Source organism: Scyliorhinus canicula, chromosome 6 (genome assembly GCF_902713615.1).
Source record: "Scyliorhinus canicula chromosome 6, sScyCan1.1, whole genome shotgun sequence".
Lineage (NCBI taxonomy): Eukaryota > Metazoa > Chordata > Chondrichthyes > Carcharhiniformes > Scyliorhinidae > Scyliorhinus > Scyliorhinus canicula.
In genome coordinates, this window is record NC_052151.1 from 69,085,533 (window position 1) to 69,110,019 (window position 24,487).

A 24,487-nucleotide genomic window follows, 5' to 3' on the forward strand; every position below is an offset into this window, starting at 1 on the left:
GGACTTGAACAACTGTGGATGAAGATACAATTTGTACCAAAATGATGGTTATTAAATAGAATTAATGCATTAATGCTTTTGCTGAAAATCATTCCAGAATATTATTAAAGGTAGAACATTCAGCCCATCTTAATTCATTCAACCAAGAAATTGTGCCAAGATTTCCCTCCTCCACCCTGCTTCCTTCCATATTCAGTTTTCTTAACAAAAAACTTCTGCTTTTCCTTCAGCTGTTATACAAATCACTATGAGAAAATTCTACAGACCAAAGCTGAGATTCTCTTGATTTTAGAAGGGCGAGGGATAACCTACTTGACATGTTTAAAATGATAAAGGAATTTGATAGGATAGGACAGCATTCAGAATAAGGAGGCAGAATCATTTAAATAGAGGTAATCAGAATGAAACGAGAAAACACCGTTGCATATAAAGGATAGTGGAAATCTGAAACTCTTTCCTCAGACGATACTGGATGCTGAGTTTGTTGAAATTTAAGACAGGTATTGATAAAGTTTTGTTCGACAAGGGTATCCAAGGATATGGCTAAGCTTAAGGAGTTGAGATACAGATCAGCTGTGATCTGATTGAATGGTGCGGAATAAGCTAGAGGGGTTGAATGGCCTATTGCCATTCCTGTACCCATGCTTGACGAACATAATTAAATCTCTTGAAAGTCTCAAAAATAGAAGTGTTTGGAGAAGCTAGGAGTTGAACAGGTCTGTCTAATCTTTAGCTTCAGTAGAAAAAAAACAGGTAATAATGTTTAAATCAAGTATTTATTCATGATTAAAAAAAAAAAGAACAGAAAAGAGCCTTATCTATAGATGTTAAACAAATTCTCAAAAGGATTAGAGTGAGTGAAAAGCAACCCTCAGTTAAAATCTGAAGTGGAATTTTAGAATTAAAAATGCATGTTTGAGATCAAGGCCAGTTGAGATGGATGAAAATCAAGCTTCTCAGTCTAAAAGAAACTGAATTGATGATGAGGGGACAACAAAAGCTGCTAAAATTTAGGAAAAGCATATAGAAATTAGAGGTGAAGAAAGTCAATATTCATGGACAGACATCTTTAGATGGATTTAAGTTATCTTCCAGACAAGGAAGGAGAAATTTAACAAACGTGAGTGTGAAAAATCAACTCACTGTGTATAAAAGTGATACCAGTTTTGTTGTGCACAGATTTCATCAGGAAGGGGGACACCAGGAGGTACATTTTTACGTTAAGCTAAAGCCAGTAAAATCAACGGCCACCAGATCATAAATAGCCGTGTTTAGATTTCAATCTTAGTTTCTTCATTCAAAGATGGCTCAACTTCACCTTTGTGAAAAAAATATGTTGGAACAAGTTGAACCTGGGCAGAAACTGCTCGATGTCGGAAAGGAGCACATTTCCAATCTTGTGCAGTTGGCAACAGATGATCCTTCAGAGATGGATTTTAAAACTATTGCTTCTGAAAATGAAAATCCATTGATCACTTATACATAGTTTAAAAAGTTTTTAAATGAAGGCATCACTTAGAATATTGAACATACTTTCTTGCAAATCCATATTTCTAAATGTTTAGCATGAATGTACAAAATTCATTGCAACTTCATCAATCAAAGACTCCAGGATATTATAACACAATAGTTTTAAAGCCCTTGGCAGAACAAAGACAACATTATATTTGGGATGCTATGGGGGCATGCATTCACAACTTTTCTCACTCAAATTTGTTTATATTAAAGCCATTTCCATTTCAGACTTTTTATATTACACAATCTGTGTCTTATGGTAGAAATTCACACTGCGCCACCCCTTTATGACTGCATCCACTCTCAAAAGTGTTCAAACTAGAGAATTATAGGTACGTATAGCTCTTATATTATCGTAATATACGTTAAGGAGCAACTTACAATTAATACGCCAGATTTAATGGCAAATAACATCTCAGCTGCCATACTGACATGTGCACATTGGCTATGCTCAGACCGTAGCAAAGCAGAGGTTATAATGAACAGTGACTATGTGTTTTTAAAAACTGGGTTATGCTTTAATAATGTGAGAATGAAAATTAAGCAAATCATGCATTTTATGAGGAGCATTCCTTGACAACAGACTTTGCAAGACACACAAACATACTGTAAATGTTCACTTTGATGGCTTATGAATGCTCACAAAGATCTAATGCAAGCCATCCTTAAATTAAGGGATCCACAATTTTTCAGGATTTACCCTCTACCGTCGTAACCTGGAGGTGACGCATAGTGGCCCAAACAATCCTCAGAGACTAAGGTAGCAGTACATCAGGTGTTAGTACAAGATGCAAAGTATTCCTGAAAATACTGAGCATGGAGCACTTGTATTCATCATTTGTTTTTCTTCACTAAAAGAAATGTAGCAGTTCCTAAAACAAGCAATACTACTGAAATTCTAAAGAATTGTTTTCATTATATACTAGCAAAGTGAGCATTTCAGGGTCCTGTTTATGAAGGAATGCTCCTTTAAGGTATGGAACCAGTTTCATGTGGGTGGAACTCGTCAATGTGGTGCACAATCCAATATGGCAGCAGAATAAGGGTCCTTGACTCTGATGAGACATGCTCAAAATGTTCTGCAGCCAAAATGTTTTATAATTTTGAATATAGAGATTGTAATGTGCCAATACAAAGGTTATCATGGGACCATCTGGCTCCCATAATCAGTGTTAACCACATAAATAGCACTTTCTCCAAGCTGATATAAGGCTAAAGCGGACACATTTGATTCAACAATAACACCCAGTAACTTATTTGCTGTTATTATGCACATCTGAGATATTAAACATGCTGTTCCAAACTTTTGTAGGTTTGTGTTGTCTGCTGAGCATTTTGAAGCTTTAAATTTAATTGGTGTACATTCCTGTAATGATTTAGCTATTTTTAAAGGTGAGTCTATTCAATTTCTCAAGAACTCCACATACCAAAACAAACATCTCTGGCACTTTGTGGTCTCTGGATATACAGTTGAACTGCAATCTGACTGTTCATGGAAAGGCTGTGCCAATTCAAGATTCCATACTTCATGGGTACTGCTGGTTACAATAGCAATACTTTTCCAGCAAGTTGGCCTTTAAAATTGGCAAAAAAAATTACACTGGCCATACAATTCCAAACTTAGCCAGTAGTGAAATTACATGTTTACATTTGGTCTCTTTCTCATTGCGCCCACAGAAGACAAACTTCACAGCACGGTGTTGGAATTAAAAAGTCAGCTTGCAGTTGTCATGGTTTGAAATTGAGCACAAAGGTTGAAATGGATTCCGGTGGATTTTCACTGAACCACAGCCAGAAGGTGGCACATTCAATCCTGAAGAAAATCAGAAAGTCACTGTTATGTCTGCAGCTGAAGTAATGCAGCACTTTCAATGAACAACGACCCCCTCCAGTGGTCACCATCAGAAAAAGAAATCAGAGACCTTGTAAAGAATATATCGAATTTTAAGTCTGAGTTTTTACATCATTAAACTGTCTTTATCAAGATTAGCAGTGTTCCTTAAAACTATCGAAAAAGCTGCTCCATTCTTTGCGAAGGGAAGCTCTTTTGTTGCTGGCAAGAAGAACAAAGTTTAGCTTGGGATAAGTAATGTGTAGGAACAGTCAAGGAGCTGAGTTTTAAACTCAAAAATCATCTTAGTTTATTATTAAATTCTCAATAGTGATCCATTTGGCCTCCAATGGACACACGTTTAAATCACTGAACTCATACAATGCACATCTAACATGGATCTCCTTATGCCAGAATCATAAGTGTGCAAACTGAGAATAATTAATCAGCAACTGCATGTGGCAAGCCACTGATGATAGAAGTGTGCATGCGCCCACACGTGTGAGTGAGAACACAAAGTGGGCAAATGTTATTACCCTAAATTCTGTGGGAGTAATGTCAATTCTCCATTGTGACTCTGGTGGAAGACAGGCTGGACACCCCAAGAAACTGTGTATTGGACTCAAAACAGTTGCTTCTTTGGGGTTTCATTAGGACGTTGGGGGAATCTGCATGAGATGTATAGGTTCAGATCTGCTGCAGATAAACATTGTGACTTATTTCACACGACTGAATAAATTGCTGTTTGAAGCATTGTCAGGATTTTCATTCCATGACTGCATAGCTTTATTCAAATCATGCTCAAAATTGGCAGATGTCTCACTATGTGGTTTTCCATCAAAAATAGGTTTACAGATTGAATTTTTTTCCTTTAATTATATTGAAACAATTATTGTTGTTAAAATATTGAAGTTCTCATCACATTATGGAATAACACGGTCAATTGAGCACGACAATAAGAAATTCTCCCATTCCACTGGCCGCCTCAGATTATATCCTTCAAACCCAAATCGAAGCAAACAGTAGAACCAAGATTATTTTGGGGGATGCGGATGGAAACTAAAGTCCTCTTTTCATACAAGAGGATTTTAATTTTCATTTCAATTTTATATAGTTCCTAGATATTTCAGGATTTAGTTCAGGATTTTTAAAAAAAGAACGATAAATTCAGAAAAATAACATCAGGGAAAACGAATGCTATTGGAACAACAATGGTACAAGGAGATAAGAAAAATTGATTGAGGATTTTGACAATTGTAATTTTTTGCATCCCAGTACTGGTTCAGAATATTACTTTGCTGTTTTAACGGAGTGGAAAATCGAATTTATGTTAAAACTTGCATAATAGTTTTTGTTACCTTTTAATAGTTTAAATTATTATTTGAACCTGGGTGAGACAAAGAGTCAATATTTTGCTAGAGTGGAGATGGTGGTAAACAGCAGAAATTACACCCATTGCTGCCACTAATGCAGCTGAAAGTGGAATACCGCATCAAAGTGCAACAGGCAGGACAAAAACATCCCCGGGGGTTGGGAAGTCTTGTTAACATTCAGGCAAAAAAATCAGATAAACATAAAAATTCAAGAAGTTTAAATCGAAAATAACGAATGCTGCACATATATGGGCAGCTGGAGTAGCGTTGTAACTAGGTGTGTCAAAATATATTAATCGGTGTTTACAGCTGTAAAAACTCAGCAATTCTGCATATTCGATCAATTTTAATCTTTGATTTATGGGGGTAGTAAATACTGCACCTAAAACGGGACAAGGCATAAACTCTTTCACACACAGGTCTGAATGGAAATCCGTTCAATGTTTGGGCTTGTGCCACACAACAGTTCTCTTGAGCAATTTGGTGACTCCATAGACAAACTGTGAACAGACAGGTAACTACTGCTGCTCTGGTCTTTTGCCCCGCCAGGCTCTGTTTCAATATCCACGTGGACCTCTATGTTCTTTCCTTCCCTAAAACAAAAGCAGCATTTAGTAAGTTGCCAAAACCGCAACGCGTTGCAATATCATTAAATAAACACAACAGACAAGCCAACAGCAAGGGATGGAAAAAAAATACTGATGCTGGAAATCTGAAACTCAAAACAGAAAATTGTTGACAGGAGACATCAGGTCAATTAATATTGAAGAGGAAATTAAAGGTAGAGAATCAGACCTGGTGAAATGATTCCTGACAAAACTTTCCCTTTCTCTTTTTGTACTGCTGGGACTAGTTGCATACTGTTGTACATGTGCCCGCATTCTCTATTTCTGTACATTACAACATATAGGCTTGGCAGTACTAGGCTATTCTGCACCTTACACACACACTTACACACACACACACACACACACACCACTTAAATATGATGTGGCCCATCGAGTCTGCACCAGCCCTTCGGAAGAGCACCCTACCCAAAGCCCACACCTCCACCCTATCCCCGTAACCCAACCCAACCTTTTTTTGGAAACATGCAGACACGGGGAGAACTTGCAAACTCCACACAGTGACCTAAGCCGGGAATCGAACCTGGGACCCTGGAGCTGTGAAGCAACTGTACCCCTCCCCGGAGCAAAGGTTTGCAAAATGTATCTTATGCTATAATATTTTCAGTAAATACACAGTCCCTGTAATCCAATGGGCTAACTGTGGTCAGAGACACCTCACTCTGATAACAAGTGGCTGATGCCATCTAATCGAACTTCTGTGGATCTCTCCTCAAATCCTCCCAGATAATGATCACACAAATGTTTCCAAACTCTCAACCCAGAAAGACCTGCCTTAGAGTCTTCTTCCAAATAACGCTTTCTCTCAGCTGTTTGCAGTAAGGATATACTTCCCAGATTATAGAATTATAGATTTCCAACTCTCCTTTTAGTATTCCTCTGCATTAAATTGCCACAAACAGTCAAGCTCCCATACAATCTCTCAGATATCCAGCCAGCAATGTAACACTACTGCTTCACAGGTTGCACCAACCTTAGGATTGCTTCAGATATCTGGGGCGGGATTCTCCATTGCCCGACGCCAAAATCGGGAACGGCGATCGGGCAGAGAATAGCTCCCAACGCCAAATTGCGATGTTCCACCCCCTCCATATCGGCGACATTGCGACGTGCGCTGCGCATAGTTGCAACCAGGTTTGCATCTCGTTATCGGGCCCAACCACGATGCTCCGCCTCCGATGGGCCAAGTTCCCAGCAACATGTGCCACGTGTGGTCTCAACAATCGTGAACTTGGCTTTGTGGCTGCGGAGAGAGCGAGGGCGTACGGACAGTGTCTGGCACCACCATACTTCGCCGACAGTTGTGCCGCTGGCCGGGGAGCCTCTGCCCAGGTTGGGGGGGGGAAAGAGTAGTGGAGGATGGCCGGGAGGTGGGCTGTGGGGTCGGGGTGGATGGATGCGCGGTCCAACACAACTGGTGTCATCTTTCCGGGCATGATTGGTGCGCGTCTGGGGTGCGTAAGTGTATGCACAGCTGTCAGCCTTGCGCGTGTCCAGCACGGACCGGGCGATTCTCCCACCATTTTTCACGTGTTCCCCGGGTGTTTCATGCGGCCCCCGTGCTAGCCCCTCACTGGTAGCGTCAGCACTTAGCCGGAGGAACAGAGAATCCAGCATCTGATTTCTCTCGAGCAACTTCATCAGGTCTGCACCTTTCAGCACTATCTTTAACTTCAGTGAACAGTACCTTGTTCACATTCCGGTTCCTTCTTTCCCTTTGGCTTCCTGGAACTCTCTTCTCATTCCTTGGTTTCTACAACTAGCTGTTCCCAGTTTCTGGGACTTGTTTACTTCACCATTACTCCATTATATTGCTTCTGCTTTTGGCAAAACTGTGACTGCTGCCTTCTCTCTCACTAACTAGCTCCAACTAGGGGACGGTACGGTGACGCAGTGGTCAGCACTGCTGCCTACAGCGCTGAGGAAACTGGTTTGATCCTGGCCCCGGGTCACTGTCTGTCCAGAGTTGGCACATTCTCCCTGTGTCTGCGTGGGTCAGACACCCACAACCCAAAGAGGTGCAGGTCAGGTGGATTGGCCATGCAAAATTGCCCCTTAATTGGGAAAAAAAATAATTGGGTACTCTAAATTTATTTTAAAAACTAGCTCCAACTAGCTTGGGCCCAGTTAAAACTAAACTCAAAAGGTCTTTCTAACTTAAAAAGCAGCCCCTGTTTGTCATGAAACAGCCTATTCCTTCTTTACACTGGTTTGCTTTTTATGTTGTAAACTCTCTAAACACAGTAGACAGTTTGAAATGAAACCAAAATCCACATACATGCAAACACATTCCTTTAGCATGAATCTAACAAACCCTTTCTTACACAGAATCATTTAAAGTAAACTAACTTAACTCCATCCATTATTTCTAATATCCAACAATACAACCTTAGATTGCTTAAAAGTACCTCTGCTTCCCGACATTTGGCAGAGCCCAAGTCCAGTTTATTCAAAATATTATTTGAAAATCAGTTTTACGCTGGACAAATCAATTCATGCAATCTATGCTCAGAACATTCTAGACTCAACAGAAGTTTAAGATTAAGGCAATTTACCACGTCAATTTATAAAAGCATTTCAAGTGACTTTAGTATATATTTACCTGTTTGAAGAATCCTGTTCTGCACTCAGCATGCTTCCTGCTAATGCTACGGTGCTTGCTGATTGATCGTTTTCTAATTTGACACCTGCTCTGTCTAGGTTGCTTCCACTTGCACTCAGGCCACTGGTCACTTCTTGCACACTGCTCCCGCTGATGCTGTGGTTATGTAGTCTAGGCCGTGGCTCATTAACTATAGGACATTTAAGGCATTGATACTCAATACAATTGGAACACTTATTAAGATAAGAAACAGCATGTTTTAACATTGGACTTTGTAATGGTGCCATCCACTAAGTGTGCAGCTTTCAACATGAGCTCTCTTAACCATTCTATATAATATCAACATTAAAAAGCTTAGGGCCAGACAAAATTAATACTAAAAAGAAAGTTACTCTTCAACCAAAAATGGACACATCAGAGGTCTACTATTTTCAACATGCATAAGAATTGTGTTGGAGGCAGAAGTACAAAAGGTGTAATGGTCATGTGGCTAATTTTTAAATTCGAGGTTAAGGAGAATCCAAATATAAACTGGATGGAAACAATGAGATGCAAGACATTTACACCAATGCCATGTTCCAGTCTTAATCGGGAAGACAGTTGGTCGGCAAAGTTTTGGAGTTAGCGGACGAAGACAATGGGAAGAATTCTCCCAAGACCTCAATAGCGTGCTCAACGGCGGGCCTGGTGGAATAATATGGTGGGAGGCCCAGAAATCAGTTTAACACTGATGAAAATTTACAGGGGGATCTTCTACTGGTGAATGTCATGGTGAGGACCACATTTGCATTCTGTTAATGGGATGAGGATGAAGGCCTGACAAACTATGCCAGATTCTCCAGGATGCCGACAGGAAAACACACCAGCATGAAACACATTTGAAACAACATGGCATGCAGATGTTGGGACTCATCTGAACAATGGCTGGAGCTGCCTCCGGAATTCAGGATGGAGATTGTCCACAACCCTGAACACCACAGCAGTGGGTCAGGAGGGCATCTGCAGGTGGACCTTCCAAATCAGGTGTCCTGCAGGGGGACAATTTTCCAGTCTCAGAATGTTCGTGGAGATCCATCTTCATTCTAAAGAGGTCCATATTTCGGTCTCCATGTGCTCCCAGAGATCTATCATCATTTTCAGGTAGTCCACATTCTTCTTACATTAGTGGGTCAGTGATGTTGGGAGCCTTTTCTATATGGCACCCAGACATGGCGGCAGACTACGCACCATCCAGACCAACCCCATCACTGAATATGGCTTTAACCATCTGGCTGCACGAGGTCAGCGTGTTTTCCCGCCAGTGTCTGCAGTGGACAACATCCCTGTTCCCACCACACCAAGGCACTTTGACTCAAAATGACAGAATTCCACCCTTTGGAATTGCACACAGAGCTTGATCTGGTGGGAAAAACTGCGTGAAACTCACTGGATTCACAGAGGCCTTTTATCATCTGATTAAGCAGCGCCCTGTGCAATTTCAAGGTGCTGCCAAGGGTTACCGAACCAGCTTGAGGGACGGGGACGGGAGTTAGCACTGCTGCCTGACAGCGCTTGGAACCCTCGTTCAATTCTGGTCTTGGGTGATTGTATGGAATTTGTACTTTCCCCCAGCGTCTGCTTTGGGTTTCCTCCGGATGCTCCAATTTCCTCTCAGTCCAAAGATGTGCAGGTTAGATGGATTGGTCATGTTAAATTGTCCCTTGGTGTCCAAAGGTTAGGTGGGGTTATGAGGTTATGGAGATAGGGCAGGGAATGGGCCTTGGTAGTGTGCTCCTTCAGAGAGTCGGTGCAGACTCAATGGGTTGAATGGCCTCCTTCTGCACTTTAGGAATTCTGTGGTTCTATATTAGTTCAGAGAGTCGGTGCAGACTCAATGGGTTGAATGGCCACCTTCTGCACTTTAGGAATTCTGTGGTTCTATATTAGTTCACCAAGATATTAGAGCACTAGGCAGATTATGTTAAATGGGTAATAACAAACTGAAGCAAGTTGCTTCTTCTGGAGTTAACAGGAATTGCTCAGGATAGCATATTTTGCCATTTAGGAACATAGGAACAATTAGGCCATTCAGCCCCTTGAGCCTGTCCCGCCATTCAATGAGACCATGGTTGATCTGTAACCTAACTCCATATACACGCCTTTTGGCCCATATCCCTTAATATCTTTGCTTATCAAAAATCGATCTCAGCATTAAAATTAACAACAGATCTAGCTTCAACTGCTGTTTGTGCAAGAGCGTTCTAAACCTCTACCACCTTTTGAGTGAAGAAGCTCTTCCTAACATCTCTCTTGAATGGTCTAGCCATAACTTTTATGCCCCCTAGTTTTCGAATCCCCAACCAGTGGAAGTAGTTTATCTTTATCTACCCTGTCTTTCCCTGTTAATATCTCAAATACTTTGATCAGATCACCCCTTAACCTTCCAAATTCTAGAAAAAACATCCAATTTGAGTAATCGCTCCTCGTAATTCAACCCCTGTAACCTAGGTGTCATTTTTTACAACCTGCATTGCACTCCCTCCAAGGCCAAAATATCCTTCCTAAGATGTGGTGCCCAGAACTGCTCAGTCTCCAAGTGGGGTCTAACCAGGGTTTTGTATAGCTGCAACATAACTCCAGTGTCTTTATACTCCAATCCTCTAGATATAAAGGCTAGCACTCCATTTGCCTTTTTGATTATTTTCTGCACTTGTTTCTGGCATTGAACCCCCAAGTCTCTTCGGACATCCACTCAACCTAACCTCGTTCCATTTAGAAAGTACTCTGCTCTATCTTTTTGTGGTCCAAAATGGATAACGTCATACTTGCTTACAATAAATTCCATCTGCTACAATTTTGCCCAGTCACCTAGTCTCTCAATATCTTCTTGCAATTTTATCCTATCTAGGCTGTCCACAATGCCACCTAACTTTCTATCATCCCCAAATTTGGATATATGACTTTCTATGCAATCATCCAAGTCATTAATGAACAATGTAAATAATTGAGGCCCCAACACAGATCCCTGTGGTACACCACTCATCACCTCCTGGCCTACTAGATTAATTACCATTATCACCATTCTCTGTTGCCTGCCATGCAACCAGTTTCCTAACCATGTCAATAATTTGCCCTCAACTCCGTGGCCTTCCACCTTGGTTAACAGTCTCTTATGTGTGACTTTATCAAATGCCCTCTGGAAGTCCATACAAATGACATCCATAGACATTCCCCTGGGGTGGCACAGAAGCACAGTGGTTAGCACTGTTGCTTCACAGCACCAGGGTCCCACATTCGATTCCCGCTTGGGTCACTGTCTGTATGTATGGAGTCTGCATGGTCTCCCTGTGTCTACATCAGTTTCCTCCGGGCACTCCGGTTTCCTCCCACAAGTCCCGAAAGACGTTCTTGTTAGCTGAACTGGACATTCTAACTTCTCCCTCTGTGTACCTGAACAGGTGCCGGAATGTGGCGACTAGGGGATTTTCACAGTAACATCATTGCAGTGTTAATGTAAACCTTCTTGTGACAATAATAAAGATTATTAGAAGTCACTTCCTCAATAAATTCAATAAAATTAGTCGGGCATGACCGTCTCTTCACAAATCCATGCAGGCTCTCCCTGATCCTCTGAAATTTTTCAAGGTCCTCAGTTACCCCATCCCTGATTATAGACTGCAGCAATTTCCCCACCACAGATGTTAGGCAAACCGGTCTGTAATTCTCTGGTTTCCCCCTTTCACCTTCTTAAAAAGTGGAGGGACATGTGCAATTTTCCAATCCAGAGGGACTACTCCTGAATCTAGCGAACTCTGGAAGATTATAGTTCGGGCATCTACCATGTGCTCCCCTACTTCCTTTAACACACCCAGATGGAAACTGTCGGGTCCTCGGGGTTTGTCACTCTTCAGTTCCATTAATTTCCTATGATGTAGAGATACCGGCATTGGACTGGGGTGAGCACAGTAAGAAATCTTACAACACCAGGTTAAAGTCCAACAGGTTTGTTTCAAACACTAGCTTTCGGAGCACAGCTCCTTCCTCAGGTGAATGAAGGATTCACCTGAGGAAGGAGCAGTGCTCAGAAAGCTAGTGTTTGAAACAAACCTGTTGCTCATTAATTTCCTAGTTAGTGATCCTGTACTTATGTAAATTATATTAAGTGTTAGTTTCAGGGCAAAGACAAAATACATTTATTCAGAAGCAAATGACAGAAGTGACAGGTCCTGCAGAAGGAGATATTGTTGGCGGTCTTCTTGAAGCACATGAAAGTGAAGATAATTGTAGCTGGCTGGGAGATAGGAAGAATTAAGGTGGGATGATAGCATATCTGGCTGTAACTTTGGGGGTCCCCAGCGTTGGATTTGAGGGGGTACCCCAACGATATGCTGGGGAGTCCCTCTCGGAACTTCCCAGGCCGGGCCGGAGAATCCCCACGACTGGGCCACGCCTCCCCGAAGTCAGCACGTGATTCTCCACAGAGTGAAGGATTGGCGCCATTGGCGCCAGCATGGTTGGCGCGGCGCCGGTCGCGGGCCGCTCGATGCTGCCCCTCCCCCGCAATTCTCCGGCCCGGATGGGCTGAGCGGCCGTAAGAAAAAAACAAGTCCCACCGGCGCCATTCTACACTGCTCTGAGCCGGCAGGGCCTTGGTGTTGAAGGGTCAGGTGGCGGCCTGTGGTACTGGGGGTCCGACCCTGGGGGGGGGGGGGGGGGGTCCGATGTGGCCTAGTCCCCGATTGGGGCTGTAGAAGCCAGGATTCTAGAAGCCACCAATCTGTGGCCGGCCTCTCGGGCTGGGGGCCTCCTTTCCTACGCGTTGGCCCCTGTAGCCCTGCGCCATGTTCAGTCGGGCCCGGCGCATTGAAGGAGGCCACTGCGCATGCGCGGATTCCGCGGCGCACAGTTCTGAATTAGTCCTGGCAGTGGCCCGTTCACGCCGTCGTAAAACGCGACGGCGTGGACACTCTGCCGGGGGATTAGAGAATCCCGCCCCTGATTTTGGGACAAGCGGGTTTATCCACAGTGCACATAGTGAAGTCAACCGTTGGTTTGCTTTTGTTTGTTTTACACTCATAAATAAGATTTTAATAGAAGATAGTAATCTCCTGAAAGTTCCTTTGAAAAGGAGATGGGGTTTAAAAGAATCGTTATCCACTTTGGCTAATAAAATGTTTAAAATTTGCTTTCCTTGTAAGTGAGGTTTAGGAAGGCAGAAGATTTGAAATATTTGACAGATTTTGATGCTTTACTTGACAGGTACAGTTATTTCATGGTTTCTTGCAGCTGCATCCAGTTCATTTATTTATTCATTTAACAGTTATTTAGTACTTGTCGGAACTTCAAATGGGAAAAGAGAAGCAGAAGCTTGTGGAATAAATCACCAGCAAAGGCAAAAGAACTGAAAACAAAAATCATAGAAACTAGAATTCACAGTGCACAAGGAGGCCATTCGGCCCATCGAGTCTGCATTGGCCCTTGGAAGTGGCACCCTACTCAAGCCCACACCTCCACCCTTTCCCCGTAACCTAGTAACCCCGCATAACCGTTGGACATTAAGGGCAGCATGGCCAATCCACCTAACCTGCACATCTTTGGACTGTGGGAGGAAACCGGAACACCCGGAGGAAACCACGCACACATGGGGAGAATGAGCAAACTCCACACAGACAGTGACCCAAGCTGGGAATTGAACCTGGGATCCTGGAGCTGTGAAGCAACAGTGCTAATCACTGTGCTACCCGTATTGTATTGAAAGGACTATTAGATGTGTCTGTGGACAGAGGGGATTGAACACAATGTTGAGGTGGTACGCAGGCTGATACGTGAAAAAAGGTGCAACGAGGAAAACAGTTCTTTCATGTCAAATCGGAAATGTGTATGGGAGTACTGTATTCTTCTGGAATGCTTTTAGACTGCACCATTTTCCTGCCATATTCTGTCACTAACAATTTTGACTTCACATTGAAGTTACTTATGACGATGGGTGTGGCCAAGGGGGGAGTGAAATGTTTGCAATATATTTGGAATAAGGTCAACTGCACAACTTTTCTGAAACATTAGCCACACCTACCAGAGGCAGCATCTTCATCTATTTCAATCTTCACTCCTTTCCCATTTCCAGTCGTAACTCCACACCAATCGCTGCGACACAGCGACACTGGGACAACACCATAAACATATGCAAGCATTATAGGCACACCAATACCTTAAATACAAACAAAAATGAAATGTGTTGCTGGAGAGAGCAACTTCAACAAGTAACCGTGCCAACAGTGATATACAAGGACAGATGCATTAATTAAATAAAGTAGGGAAAAACTTTACACTGCGATTACTGGTGATGGAATTTGAAGCATGGTAACCAGAGGAAATTTTGTGTGGTTGTATCACTAAGTATACAAGATAAGGACCCACATAAAAGTTTTCCCCGTTTAAAAGAAAGGAAAAAAAATTCTCCCATCACCTGCCATTTTATCTAATGAAAGAACCAATTCAATATTCTTGTCCTGAAATTTAACCTTACCGACCGTCACTGCAGCTAACACAGGGGACACAATAATGGATAGAACCACTCCTCCAGCTACAGCAAGTCTCCGTCTATGTTTTGATATCTTATTACTTTCACAACGGCTGTAAATCTAAAAAGGTACAAGAATGAACTTCAGTTATATTAGTTTCATTATCTTAAAAATCCACATTGTTTCAAATTGGAGCAAAGTAGCACATATTAATAATTACATAGTCCCTTCTTAGATCAAATTGATAATACCCATTTAAGAGGGCCTTAACAGGGATACTGGATTCTTTTTGGTGAAATATAGATTACTACAATCAAGAGCATTAAGCACATCAGAAACTAGCTGGAAGGGCTGCACAGGAAGTACAAGAAACAATCTTCATGGTGAAAATCAGAAAAAAGTCTTGCGTTTATGTAGTGTCTTTCACGACCCCCTTTACAGCAAAGGACAAAATGTTTTTTCGAGGGCTCTTCTTGACACTCTCTCAAAGGCTCCTTTTTGATTTTCAGAGGCTCCTTTTTCACCCTGGCTATCTCCTCTCTTGGGTGATGCAGTCATGTTGCAGCATTAGCTTCTGTATTTGTGCTGAATATTTATTTTAGGGCTTCCTTCTTCAGATAAATGAAGTGGCGCTAATGCCAAAGACTATTAAATCTCCCATACTCTGTTTCCAAAATCAAAATTCTGACCACTTAGCACAAGGTAACTTATTGGGAATGACCCTCACATCTACAGGCCTTTAAAAAATTAACTGCAAGCAATTAGCACTCTCCAGCATTTCATTTCATTTTTCATTTTTCTTTGGTTTCGCTGGGCCAATTTCAAGATTCTTTTCCCTCATCAGTTCTGTTTAACGTAAGCGCTGACAAACATGTCAGGATACTGACTCCCAAAGGTCCAACACTGCAGCAAGGGGTATACACACAATTTAATTCAAGATAGCCATCGGATAACAAATAATCTAATTCACGTACACTTCACAATTCAGTGATTTCCCCCACCCCACCTCCAAGCTAATACACCTCATACGTTGCCTTAATACAACATGGATTGAAATCCCTTAGCACAGAAGCACCCTTGTTACATGGAAGACACACAGCACTTCAGAAAGGTGGTTAACTTGCTTACTATAACCCCCTAATACCATACTATTTACAATGGGCATTGAAAGTCTGTACACAAATAAAGAAACAGACAACTGGCTGTGTGAAGTAGCTTAAATACATTTCCCCAGCCTAACAGAGAAGATAAAGCTATAACCCTGTTAATTCACTTAGGTTACAAAAAAACAAGAGCAGACTCAGGACACAATGTGGAACATACAAACACTTAGAAGACCTAAAATTATACGAAACACGAACACAGGGAAAAACATGTTTATAAATCAAAAGATTACATGCAAATAACACAATGTAGTCTAATCAATCCATGTAAACAGTTCCAGATTTTATATACAGGGGAAACAGGAAATACTTTAATGACTAGACTTACAGGACATCTTACTACTATTAGAACAGGGAATGAGGACACAACGAACACCAGGCATTTCATGCAACATAGGCTCTCCTCCTTGGAAATTGTGGGGTTTGAACCTGATATGAGCCGGACACCAAACAAAAGAGTTAGCGGCTGGCAAAATTAGCAACACAGCTCCCAAAAGATTTGAATCAAGTTAAGGCAGGGCAGTTTTCAACCAGACTTAAAATTTAAAATACCCATAACAATCAACTGCCAGACAGGATTTTTAATTCTGATGGATAAATAGTTGATTAACATTGGACACTTAACAATTAAGTCAGTTGCTAATTTTTAGTGTCTAGTTTCCGTGATGGCTGGTAGAAAAGGGGGTAAAGGGCTGGAGAAAGTGGGGAGTCAAATGCCATTGCAAAGTACTCTCAGATAACACTGTCATTACCAAATCTGCTATCTGACGATCGCCAAAGCGGCATCAAGCACATTGCCAGCCTAACTTACAAGATGGCCTATCAAGGGAAAATTATCTGGGGTTCAGTCACCTACATGGAACACAGGACAATCACTTCCTTAGATGTTGTGTATGCCCTGTACCAGCAAGCAGGAACACTGTATGGATTCGGTGGATAAAAATAAATCAAGTCTAAAACACCTAACTTTTTTATTTTTTTAAATTTAGAGTATCCAATTCATTTTTTTTTCCAATTAAGGGGGCAATTTAGCGTGGCCAATCCACCTACCCTATACATCTTTGGATTGTGGGGGCATCTTTGGGTTCTGCGGAGAATGTGCAAACTCCACACGGACAGTGACCCAGAGCCGGGATCAAACCTGGGACCTCGGCGCCATGAGGCAGCAGTGCTACCCACTGCGCCACTGTGCTGCCCTCTAAAACACCTAATTAACCTAGCTTATCCAACCCCAACTGGAAACCCCAAACCCTACCTTAATATATCTAGGTAAAGTCACCGTAGTCCCAGATAACCATAGGCGGCTTTCCTCTTAGAGAGAGGGCGAGCTGATTGGTGATGATTTAACAGGAGGATCACCTCACCTCAGGCAAGGAGCAAGGTTGAGAAGGTGGGACCTTCATCATGTAAGCCCAACAGCAGAAGCTATTTCTTACAGCCCTTCAAAAAGGCATTTGGTGAGGTGCCGCATCAAAGGTTACTTCACAAAAATAAGCACAGGATGTAAGGGCTATGATATTACCATTAACTAACTTTATGCTAACAGGAAGCAGAGAGTACGGATAAATGGCTCTATTTTGCATTGGCAAACTAACTAGTGGAGTGTCACAGGGCTCAGTGCAAGAGGCTCAACTATTATCATCAGCATCAATGGCTTGGATGAAGGGACAGAATATATGGTAGCTAAATTTGCGAATGATAAAGAGATATGGAAAAATAAGTTGTCAAGAGGAGATATAGAGCCTACAGTAAGGGAGTTACCAGGTAGGTCAAGTGAGCGGGCAAAGACCTTGGCAGGTGGAGTTTCAAGTGTGAATATTTATCCACTTTGGCAAGATGATTAGAAATAATACACTATTTAAGTTGAGAGATATTGCAGAACTCCATGATGCAGAGGGATCTCTGGGTTCCCTTGTACACGAATTATAAGTTAGGAAAGTACACAGGTAGAGTAGTGATTAGGAAGTCAAGTCAAATGTTGGTGTTTATTGCAAGGGCAATGAAATATCAGAGTAGTGTGGCTACAACTGTACAGCTGCTACAACTGGGAGACTGCTTCTGGAGTACAATCTATGGTTTTAACATATTTTCAGAAGGAGACAATTGCATTAGAAATGGTTTAGAGAAAGTTCACTTGACTGATTCTTAGGATGAAAGGTTAACTTATGAGGAACGGTTGACTCTATACTCTTGTGACTTTAGAAGATTGAGAAATGATCTTATTGAAACTTAGAAGATGCTGTGGGTGCTTGACAGGGTGGATATTGAGAGGATATTTCCCTTTGGGGAGTTAGAACTGAGGTACACAGTTTAAAAAATAGGGGTCTCCCATTGAAGACTCAGAGGAGAATTTTTCTCTATTGAGGGAGGGATATTCATCTGTAAGATTCTCTTCCCCATACAGCAATGGAGGCAGCGTCATTGAATTTATTCAAGGTTGAATTAATGTTTAATCGACAACGGTGTCAAGGGTTATTGTCGGGTAGACAGGAAAGTGGGGCTGAGCGCGCAATTAGATCATCCATGATCTAATTTAATGGTGCAGCAGGCTCAAGGGGCTGAATGGATAATTGGAGGAGCTGGAGCAGTGAGGATGGAAGACAGAATCTGTGATTGGAGGAACTGGAGAAGTGAGCATGGGAGACAGAATCTGTGATTGGAGGAGCTGGAGAAGTGAGCATGGGAGACAGAATCTGTGATTGGAGGAGCAGCAGTGAGTTTGGGAGAGACAGAATCTGTGATTGGAGGAGGAGCAGTGAGCATGGTAGAGACAGAATCTGTGATTGGGGGAACTGGAGCAGTGAGCATGGGAGACAGAATCTGTGATTGGAGGAGCTGGAGCAGTGAGCATGGGAGACAGAATCTGTGATTGGAGGAACTGGAGAAGTGAGCATGGGAGACAGAATCTGTGATTGGAGGAGCAGCAGTGAGTTTGGGAGAGACAGAATCTGTGATTGGGGGAACTGGAGCAGTGAGCATGGGAGACAGAATCTGTGATTGGAGGAGCAGCAGTGAGTTTGGGAGAGACAGAATCTGTGATTGGAGGAGCTGGAGAAGTGAGCATGGGAGACAGAATCTGTGATTGGAGGAACTGGAGAAGTGAGCATGGGAGACAGAATCTGTGATTGGAGGAGCAGCAGTGAGTTTGGGAGAGACAGAATCTGTGATTGGGGGAACTGGAGCAGTGAGCATGGGAGACAGAATCTGTGATTGGAGGAGCTGGAGCAGTGAGCATGGGAGACAGAATCTGTGATTGGAGGAGCAGCAGTGAGTTTGGGAGAGACAGAATCTGTGATTGGAGGAGCTGGAGCAGTGAGCATGGGAGACAGAATCTGAGTGGAGGAGGAACAGTGAGCTTAGGAGAGACAGAATCTGTGACTGGAGGAGCTGGAACAGTGAGCGTGGGAGAGACAGAATCTGTGATTGGAGGAGCTGGAGCAGTGAGCGTGGTAGAGACAGAATCTGTGTTTGGAGGAGGAGCAGTGAGCATGGTAGAGACAGAATCTGTGATTGGAGGAGCTGGAGCAGTGAGCATGGTAGAGACAGAATTTGTGATTGGAGGAACTGGAGCAGTGAGCATGGGAGACAGAATCTGTGATTGGAGGAGCTGGAGCAGTGAGGATGGGAGAGACAGAATCTGTGATTGGAGGAGCTGGAGCAGTAAGCGTGGGAGAGACAGAATCTGTGATTGGGGGAACTGGAGCAGTGTGTGCATTTGGGGGGTCTGCATCGGCGAATTAGCCTATTTCCGCTGCCTATTTTGTACCCTGTTTTCCAGCCAAGCACTTCTGAAGTGTGGTCAAGGTTATAATTTAGGAAACATGACAGCTAATTTGAACACAGCAACCTCAGGCAAATAGCATTGTGCTGATGACCAGACAATCTGTTTTTGTGACATTGGTTGAGGGATAACTACTGGCCAGGACGGCTGGGGTGGTATCCCTGCTGGTTTTCAAATTAGTGCCACTGGATTTTTTACACCCACCTGAGACAGTAGTCACAGCTTCCCAATGACATTTGATTTGAAGGACAGCACTCCTACTGGAGCATCAGCCTCGATTTGTGTGCTCACATCCTGCCATGGGGCTTGAACCCACAGCCGCCTGACTCAAGGTCATAGTGCTATCAACTGAGCCATAGCTACCACAGGAAAGCAACATCAGAAAAATACTGAAAGAGTAACAGTAGGTGAAGCACAAATTTGGATCGGAGAGGAAATGGGTGTATGAACATACACTCTCTACAGATGCTGCATTACCAGAGTGTTGGCAGCATTTCTTGTTTTTATTTCACTCTGAAATGCTATTTGGTTGCAGAAAGTATCAAATTCTGAATGGGCAGGAGGAAAGAAAAGTGAGAAAAATACAAATAACCCCAATGATTCTCAGTGAGAAGTGGTAGCTCCCACAAAGCTGGGAATTTTCTCATTTCTAGTTGGAATGGGGACAGTTGGGACAGGGTAGGGAAGAGTATTTTGCCATCAGTCTGCAGGTTTCTCTTGGTTCCTTCTCTTTTGCCAGCAAAAGTAAAATATATATTGTAAAGAACGCATCATTTTTCCAACATTACTGTGGGATACTGTAAGCAGTTGTGTGTATGTATGTCTAATTTAATTAAACCAAAGACAATCAGACCGCAAGGTTTAAATCATCAAACGGGTTAGGTGTAAAAGCAGGCATTTGAAGTGGAGATGAGCAAAGCTAAGATGCAATACAGGTAAACAACCTGAATGGAAATTTGCATGAGGAGATAAAGAGGGTTTGTTTGTGTTTACTTGTTGAATTTCAAAGAGAAATAAAGAAAAATACAACTTGTAAGGATCGGAAACAAACAAAGCAAAGTTAAGTGTATTTCTCCTGAAAATAGTGGTCATAAAGATAACATGAACAATTTTTATATTCTGGGCAAGGTAACTTCCAAAGAAAGTGAAGAACAATGGGTTTGAAGATGAAAGAGAAAAGCATATTTCAGGGAATATTGAAAGTTGTACGGGAATGGCCATGTGATATCCTGAAAAGTGAGTTGTGCAGGGATGAACCTGTAAAGTAAGCAGCATCTCGCCACCCAAGAGAGTTTGGATGTTCCAGAAAGCAAGGTTTTGCTACAGGCCTTGGATTTCCAATGTCGAGTGAGAGGGAGAGAGAAGACCTGGGAAAACCTTAGTATAAAAACAGTGGATACCTGTGTTAATATTGGAATTTTGAGAGATCAAGAATCTATAGGGGCTGTTTTCTGAAAAGGGGTGTTCATTTGTGAGTCGACCAAATCGAATTCTTTGGGGAAAATATTTGTAAGACTAATTTTAACTGTGTAAATATAATCTTGTGTGTTTGTAAGTTTCCTTTTTTCTTAATTAATGCTTTAATTCAATATTTAAAATCTCCAAAAGTGGCACTGGAAATTCTACTACCCAACTTCAGCACACATACCTTTTCATAATAAAGTACAAACCGTAAATGGTTGTGATAGCTTTCCCAAGTTTCCCTTTGTAGCGAAGAAAGTAAATGGGCAGAATTTAATATGTCCACACCACATTCCCACACCCCGAGGTAAGTTTGGTAGTTGGAGGTGGGGGGTGACATTTATTTGGCAGGGGAAGGTGAGAGGTAGGGACCCTATCGCCTTCCCAACTTCCTACTCCTGTTTGACGTGATTAAGCTCTGGGTGAGATGGATGGAGGGTGGACTTCCCTTCCAGAGGCCCTTAACTAGTCAATTGAGGGGGGAATTCCCTTATTCATGGGGCATACTGTATCCCAATACAGGGAGCTGGCATTGGGTTGGGACACCCATGCAGACGTTCCCTCCATCCCCTCCCTCATCCTGCCTGCACTAACCTGTCTGGGGATCCATAGCTGACCCCTCTTGCAGGCCTGCACTCTTGGTGGCGCTGTCAGTACAGAATAGTTGCTGGTCTTTGACTGGCAGGTCACAAGTTTGTGATTTCATCACTACGAGGGTATTACTCAAGTGGGAGGCTCGATGCTATCCCGATAAGTGCACAATTACCTGATTATTCAATCAGGCCTCCGAGAGAGAAGCAGCGTGGGGTTCCTACCTATTCTCAACCAGTGACCTAGACTCCAGTCACTCATTAAATTCTAACCATTAGTACTTCCACCCAACAGGTGATTGAACCCTGTATAAAAATGCAATCCTGCCATCCCACAGTGTCACCAAAGCAGAAGGAAGGCATTCCCGGAATAATCTTATAGATAGTTGGCCAAGTATAAAGGGTCCTAGTGATGTCCATGCTTTTTTGATTGTATGTTCTCTTACCTTTCGGCCTACATAAATAGGGAGTCCAACCATCATAACTGGAACAGCAATGCCAGCAATCAACGTAATTCCAATTGGAGCACCAACCAACATGCCCACTTGCCAGAGAATCTTCTTCTTCCGGCTCCAGGGTTTTTTGCCCCAGAAGGTGCAGCCAGAGGGACTGTAAATGTAAGAAAACAAATAAAATTAATGCGTGGTCACGTCCCTCTGGAAACAAAGTCTTGAGACTTCCATGAGACATGAATGCAGGAAGCATGTGTATTAGCTCACCTATTTTGAAAAGAAAATGAAGTGGTACACAGACTACATTGGTATTGAATTTATCACCTGAGATTGCACCTTGGGGCAACCTGCAGACACTAATTTTTACTGATATGATTGAGCATGGGGTCTATTTTAGAGTTCCAAATATTTTTCTCTGCAACTACTAGCTGGACGGAGAAAGGCAAATAATATACAGACTAAGTTCAGGATGGCACAGTGGTTAGCACTCCTGCTTCTCAGTGCCAGGGACTCTGGTTTCATTCCAACCTTGGGCGACTGCCTGTATGGAGTTTGCACATTCTCTTTGTGTCTACGTACGTTTCCTCCGGTGCCCCGGTTTCCTCACACAGTCCAAAGATGTGCTAAATTGCCCCATAGTGCGCAAAGTTTTGCAGGTTGGTGGGATTACAGAGATAGGATGGGGGTGGGCACAGTTAGGGGGCTGGATTCTCCAATTCTGCGGCTATGTCCGGAGGATGCGTCTGGTCTTAAGACCAAAAGGTTGGCGCCACCCCTGCACCGTCTGGTGAGGGGCGAGCAGCTGCGCCATGGAAAGCCACCAGCTTTACCTGCCGAAACGGATGCAGAATGGCCGGGTCCTTGGTCGCGCATGTGCGCGAGGTTCTAGAACTTCAAACCAGTGGACACAAGTTTATTTTTATCTACCCTGTCATTTCCTGTTAATATCTTTAAGACTTTGATCAGACCACCCAACAAAAAAAATCAGGTGTGGGGATGTTGGCTGATGACTATTCAGTACCATTCGCAACTCCTCCAACACTGAAGAGTTCACGTGGAAATGCAGCAAGACCTGGACAACATCCAGGCTTGGGCTGGCAAGAGGCAAATAATATGTGCCAGGCAATGATCATCTCCAGTAAGAGAAAATCAAACCTTCACCCCATGGCATTCAAAAGCATACCATTACTGAATTCCCCGTTATCAATATCCTGGGGGTTATTATCATTGACCAGAAATTGAACTGGATTAGCCATTTTAATACTGTGGCTACCAGAGCAAGTCAAAGACAAGTACTCTGGCGACAAATAACTAGACTCCCCAAAGCCTGTGAACCACCTACAAGGCAGAAGCATGATGGAATAATCTCCACTTGCCTGGACGAGTGCAGCTCCAACAACACTCGAGAAGCTCAACACCATCCAGGACAAAGCAGCTCCACTGATTGGCACCCCTTCCACAAATATTCATTCTCTCCACCACCGATGCAGAATAACAGCAGTGTGTACCACCTGCAGGGGCTCACCAAGGTTCGTGAGACAGCACCTTCCAAACCCTCGACCACTACCATCTAGAAGCACAAGGGCGGCAGATACCTGGGAATACCACCAAATGGAAGTCGCTCACCATCCTGACTCGGAAATATATCGCCGTTCCTTCACTGTCGCTGGAACTCCCTTCCTAATAGCACAGTGGGTGTACCTACACCACATGGACTGCAGCAGTTCAAGAAGCCAGCTCATTACATCTTTCTCAAGGGCAATTAGGAATGGGCAACAAATGCTGGCCTAGCCAGCGAAGCCCACATCAGGTCAAAATGAAGTATTTTAGAAAGCCCATGCTTGTAAAGCTCAGAACAAAGTGTCCAACATTGAATTTGACTCTGCGGTTGGACAACATTTGTTAAGAATTACGCTGACAATCAATTTAAGGTGGTCTGTTGGGCTCGTAGTGTGGCATGTATTAGGAGCTCCATATATTAATACACAAGGCCCTGTTCTTCACAGACAAAAATAACATTTATACACATTGCGCTTGTTTCTGCTGAACAAAATAAGTGATAATTATTTGCTGGTTCTTTCCTCAGGGCAATGCCTTGGCCAATCAAAGTCAAGCTGCCTGGTTTGAATTTTTAAACAATGCTTGGCAGTTAACTGTCAGTCACCATGAACTGTTGCATTCTCCAATCATAGCCTATACCCAAACAGAGTCCATGCCAACCAAACAGTAGTCTCTTCTCATACAATACAAAATCGTTGCTTCCCCACTATTCTTGCAATTGTTCTGATGAGTACAAGACAAAAAGCTTTGACAGAATGTCTTTTTTTACTAATATTCTGTTCCAGCAAATGGCAATTAGCCCAACATTGTTACAATTGGGTTGCAGAAACACAAGCTGCTGTTATCAAGGTTTTATATCGCGGAACAATGGAATTCAAGGTGTGTGAGACGCATTCACACTCTGGTCAGAAGAACGGTATTGAGGTACCAACATGTTTGTTTAATTGTGCTGTTTATAGAGCTGTCTGCAGGGTGCTTTTGGTGCCTGCTAATTACCTAGTGAGGGTTAAAACCCATACTTGCCTGTGAGAGA

General features: G+C 42.8%; 1 protein-coding gene across 10 annotated transcripts in view; it reads right to left on the reverse strand.

The window, feature by feature from the left end:
- Window positions 1-757: 757 nt before the first annotated feature.
- The window catches only part of si:ch211-278j3.3 (E3 ubiquitin-protein ligase RNF19A), a 123,951-nt gene continuing 100,221 nt past the window's right edge, over window positions 758-24,487 (reverse strand). For 7 of the 10 annotated variants that reach the window (XM_038799459.1, XM_038799461.1, XM_038799453.1 and 4 more), the window contains 5 exons: window positions 21,889-22,051; window positions 14,453-14,567; window positions 14,000-14,134; window positions 7,948-8,137; window positions 758-5,312 (listed from right to left, as the gene is read on the reverse strand). In XM_038799459.1, coding sequence (XP_038655387.1) covers window positions 5,129-5,312; window positions 7,948-8,137; window positions 14,000-14,134; window positions 14,453-14,567; window positions 21,889-22,051 — 787 coding nt within the window. In that variant the 3' untranslated portion in view covers window positions 758-5,128. The remainder of the gene's footprint in view (window positions 5,313-7,947; window positions 8,138-13,999; window positions 14,135-14,452; window positions 14,568-21,888; window positions 22,052-24,487) is intronic. The other 3 variants (XM_038799458.1, XM_038799456.1, XM_038799462.1) reach the window with 3 other exon arrangements.